The sequence below is a fragment of the Bison bison genome, unplaced genomic scaffold (assembly GCF_000754665.1).
Source record: "Bison bison bison isolate TAMUID 2011002044 unplaced genomic scaffold, Bison_UMD1.0 scf7180017864063, whole genome shotgun sequence".
NCBI lineage: Eukaryota > Metazoa > Chordata > Mammalia > Artiodactyla > Bovidae > Bison > Bison bison.
In genome coordinates this window covers 15403054-15407526 of record NW_011494635.1, presented here as the reverse complement: position 1 = coordinate 15407526, position 4473 = coordinate 15403054, and the positions used below count along the sequence as shown (strand labels likewise).

Genomic DNA, 4473 nt, shown 5'->3' with positions numbered 1-4473 from the left:
CTGATGAGGGTCCTGGGCCCTGGTGCAGCTCTGAATTGCTTACCAACTGGAAATTCAGGGATCAGAGGGGCAAGCCTGTGCCTTGTGGGGCCTCTGACACAGTATAGGTGCCACTGCCTGGCACCCAGGTTCTCAGAGACGTCACCTCGTCAGTGTCCTGCCCCGGCCTCTGGAGACAATCTTTGATACCTGCCAGGGACCTTGCTTGCTGAGGACCTGGCCAGTACCTCTTGTGTTGCCAGCTTTGATGGCAAGGTGCCTTGGGGGCTGCACTTGCCTGATCACAGGCCCTCAAATGGGGAGGGCTGAGCACCTGGTCCCTGCACTGGGCAGGGCTGCTCCCCTGCTGGGGGTCCCAGACAACTCATCCTCTCAGAGAGGAAAGACTTTTGCTTTAAAAATATCTTCAATAATATTCTATTTTGGGAGTAAGAGGAGCGGAGTTAAATATGAAAACATTTTCTTTTTTTGATAAGACACACAGTGCCATATTTCCTGGTTTAAACTCAATGACCATATAAAAGAGAAATCCGGTCCTGCTGCCTTGAGCCTAGTTCTGAGGTCCTCAGTCTAATCCCCGGGTGCATACGGCACCAGGCAGAGGTCTCCTTGTATCACAGAACTAAACAGAAGGCCTGCTGTCCACGAAAGGGTTTCCCAGGGACCCTGTGAGGTTTGTGGCTCCAGGATGCTTCCAGGGAGGGTACCTCCTTTCCCCACGTGCGAACCCCAGCAGGAGGACTCCGTGGCCAGAGGCAGGGGGTGGTTGATTCAAGAAAGGTCGCCTGGGCCCAGAGGCACTCACGCCTGCCTCTCAGCAGGACCCTGGTACACTGCGTCCCCCAGGTGGGCAAGGGGCCTCTGGCGCTGCACCTGCCACTCTTGCCTGGGACCACCCCGGGGTGCTGGGCCCGGTGGGTGTTCCTGACACCTGCTGAAGCGCTCCCGTGAAAGGAGTCTCTGCCGCGGGAGGCGTCCCACATCTGGGCGGCCACGTGGGCAGCCTAGGCCTCGCTGGAGGACTGGGAGGCCCCCTGGAGCAGCAGGGCGCGGTAGGCGGGGGAGCTGAGGAAGCGGGGATAGGAGTCTCGGTGCATCAGCGTGTAAATCTGCAGCTGTGCGTCATCGAACGTGTGCGCCGACGGCTCCTGCATCTTCTTGTTGATGCCCTCCCGCACCCGGGAGTCCAGGCTCACCTGCGGGACGGGGCCACGGTCAGGGGCGCGGAGACGCCCCCACCCTCCCACCCTGGGCCCGACGCAGCGCACCTCCTTGGGGGACAGGATAGACACGTAGTCCTCGTAGATGAGCCGGGCCTTCTCATCTACCACATGCTGGTTGGCTTCAGCCTTGAGCTCCTCGCAGGCTAGCCAGAAGAGCATGTTCTCCTCGCTGTACTCCGTGCGCAGGAACTCCCGGAATACACTGCGACCCGCGGGGCTGTGCATCAGCTTGTCAAAGGACTGGGCCCAGCTCCGCACCTCTTCCGGGGTCGGGGTCGGCGTCGGCATCGGCGTGGCGCTGCGGGGGGCATCCGGGCATCAGCCGGCTTCGTCAGGCTCCACCCCCTCCCGCGCAGAGCCCCAGGGGCAGACTCACCAGACTTCACAACTGGGGAGGGGCTGCAGCCTGCTCTCCCGGGAGGCTCGCCAGGCCCGCCTCCGTTCTTCGTTCCTGCGGGCAGAGGGGAAGGTGGCACTGCCCTCCAGGCACACGTATGCATGCAGGACACTCCGCACACAGGTGTTAGAACGGGCAGGAGGCCTCGGGGTTCTCAACACACGGGTGAACCCGTCGCAGGTGGGTGTGCTTCTTTCCCAGCCTTTGGTCCCGCCCTGGGACGTCTTCTTGCCTTCGGGGCTTCACAGGCCCCAGGTGTCTGCCTCCCTCCCTCCCTGGCCTGACCTAGACCCTTGCTGCTTTTTCCTACAGACCCCACTGATGTGGTGAAGGCCCAGCCCGTGTGTCTGACCCCTGACTCTCCCCAGGCGATCTGCTTCCCTCCTTAGCTCCGGGCGCAGCATCGGTGATGGCTTCCAAGTCCACACCTCCAGCCAGACCTCTCACCAGGGTCAGTGATACGGCTAAGGACATCTCAGACTCAGGGTTTGGACAGAACTCAGTTCCCTCCTTACCCCACCTTTCAGATGCCATGCCAAACTCCTCTCCTGGTCCCTACAGGCAAAGGTTAAGTGGGTCCTAACAGTTCATGGCCTCCCATCCCTAACCCCAGGCAGTTTCTCTGTTTCAGGCATGGGCTCAGGTCTCAGTTGTTCACTGGTTGGCTGATCCCCACTTGGGTCCCCTCAGCACTGTCTACTCAACAGCCAAGGACTGAAAACCTGTAAAGAGCCATATGCCTCTGAGCCACAAAACCCCCAACAGGTTCCCTATGTGCTTAGAAACTAGTTCACCCCTGGAGGCCCAGTGCCTGCCCCCACCCACCGACTGTCCCAGGGCCAGGTTTCTGCTCAAAGCCCCTCCACCTGATGCTGTCTGTAGGACCTGCTTTTGTCTTGTTGTTTTAGTCCCCAGGGCCAGTCTGGATGAGTTTACAGAGACAGACAGAGACAAGACAGACACACATACCACCCTAACTTACAGCAGAGACACACACGCACATGCACGCTAGATGCCTGCATGTTAGACACACACACCCAGCTTACAGTAGACACACACACACACAGCTAGCTTACAGTAGATACACACACATGCATGCACGCCAGGTGCCTGCATGTGGATACCACCTGCACTGACCACTAGTCACCAAGCCCCTGGATAAGTGCTGTGGGTGGCAGGGGTACCCTACTTGGAGGTGATGCCTCAGAAGCCTCCTAAGGACTAAGGAGCAGGGTCCTGGATCCTAGGTCTGCTCAGCGCCCCCTCCCCACCAGGCCTATCAAGCATCCCCAGGCCCACGTACCAAGAGCAGCTGCAACAGCAGCACCAGCACAAGCAGCAGGGGTTTCGCCTGGGGGGAGCCGGGGGAGCCGCATCATGACTGGACATCGAGGGGGGCTGGTCCGCCTCCTCTGGCCCTGTTTGCTGGGGGAAGACAGGGCTGCCTCAGCCTCCAGGCAGAGCCCATGGTTACCACCCGCTTTCCAGCCCCAACTGCCCACTGGACGCCACGCTCCCTCCCAGGACTATGACCCTTGTGACCTCCCAGATGTCCATGGGTCTCTGAACTCCTAGTCATGCCCTTAGCCCCCCCACCCCCCAAGGGGCAGAGGCCAGGGTGGAGGCAGCCCACCTGCTTCTCGGCCTCAGGTGGGGTGGGCATGGATGGGTGGAGGAGGTTGCCAGGGCTCCGTGGTGCCTGTTCCAGGACACCTGTTTCTGTCACCACAGCCTGGGGGTCTGAGAAGAGAGGCCGGGGTTCTCACTGAGAACCTTACACCTGCCCTGGCTGGCACCCTGCCAGGCATTCTGAATCTCTCCCTACCTGCCTCCCCGGCCTCCCACCTCAGACTACTCTGCCCAGGCCCCACCCCCACTCTAGTCTACACCGCAGTTGTGAGGGGATGGGGATCAGGAAGGAGGAGACCCCAGACAAGATCTCCACAGGAGATTCTGGGACACCCCCATCTGCTCACTCCCTGAAAGCCGGAAGCAGGGGTTCCTCTTTCTTGGTTTCCGGCTCCTGGCCCCTCCCAGGGGGCTGCAGGCCCCCAGAGACTGAGGCTCTCAGGGGTGGTGGTAGACATTTGGAACCTCCATCCCAGCTCCCTCCATCCCAGGTTTTCCAGGGGATGGGTGGTGAGAGGTGGGGAGGCTGCTTCCCACCAGGAGTTAGGAAGGGTTGCGGGGCCTTGGAGGACTCCCACCTGCTCCCAGGGACTCCGCAGAGGGGGCAGACCAGGCCTGTGGCACGGAGCACGGGAGTAGGACTTGGGGCTGAGGCAGGACGTCCTGAAGGTGCGGGCAGTGCAGCAGGCACGGCTGAAGAGGGCTGAGAGCCGCCAGGCACCACCGCCTTTTCAGCCCGGACGCTGGCTCCGCACCCAACCTTCGCTCCGCACCCAGCCTTCGACTGGCACCTCCGGGTCTCCCAGCCTCCCTTCCCCTCCCCACCCCCAGGCTGCGGAAACCGCTGCGGCCCCAGGCCTTGCCGCAGGCAGGCGGTGGCGCGTCTTGCTCCCGGGCGGGTAGGAGCCGCGGGGTCCCTTCCGCTCGGAGCGGCATCGGGGCGAACCTTCCCCTTCCGCAGTGCGGGCGTGCCGGGGGTGCCCAGTCCCACCCGGATGAGCGGCCCCTGTTGGGAACGCGGGGACCGAGGGCGGCCAATCAGGCTCCAGGAGGCAGTTTTGAACGCCTTCCCACCTGCCCTCACCCCACCCCCACCTCGGCCCAGGTGAGGCATCCGCCCCCTTCCCCGGCCCAGGGGCGGCCCCTGGCGTGTCTGGGGCGCGGACCTTCTGAAACCCCGCCGCGAGAGGCTCACGACTTGGTTTCACTTTATTTTCTCATTAA

General features: G+C 62.0%; 1 protein-coding gene across 3 annotated transcripts in view; it reads right to left on the bottom strand.

Moving 5' to 3' along the window:
- Positions 1–401: 401 nt before the first annotated feature.
- Positions 402–4473, bottom strand: part of RGS19 (regulator of G-protein signaling 19) — a 6147-nt gene continuing 2075 nt past the window's right edge. For 2 of the 3 annotated variants that reach the window (XM_010836538.1, XM_010836537.1), the window contains exons 2-6: positions 3254–3360; positions 2924–3045; positions 1600–1674; positions 1269–1521; positions 402–1196 (exon numbers count right to left, since the gene is read on the bottom strand). In XM_010836538.1, the coding sequence (XP_010834840.1) occupies positions 1005–1196; positions 1269–1521; positions 1600–1674; positions 2924–3045; positions 3254–3283 (672 nt within the window). In that variant the 5' untranslated portion in view covers positions 3284–3360 and the 3' untranslated portion in view covers positions 402–1004. The remainder of the gene's footprint in view (positions 1197–1268; positions 1522–1599; positions 1675–2923; positions 3046–3253; positions 3361–4473) is intronic. The other variant, XM_010836539.1, reaches the window with a different exon arrangement.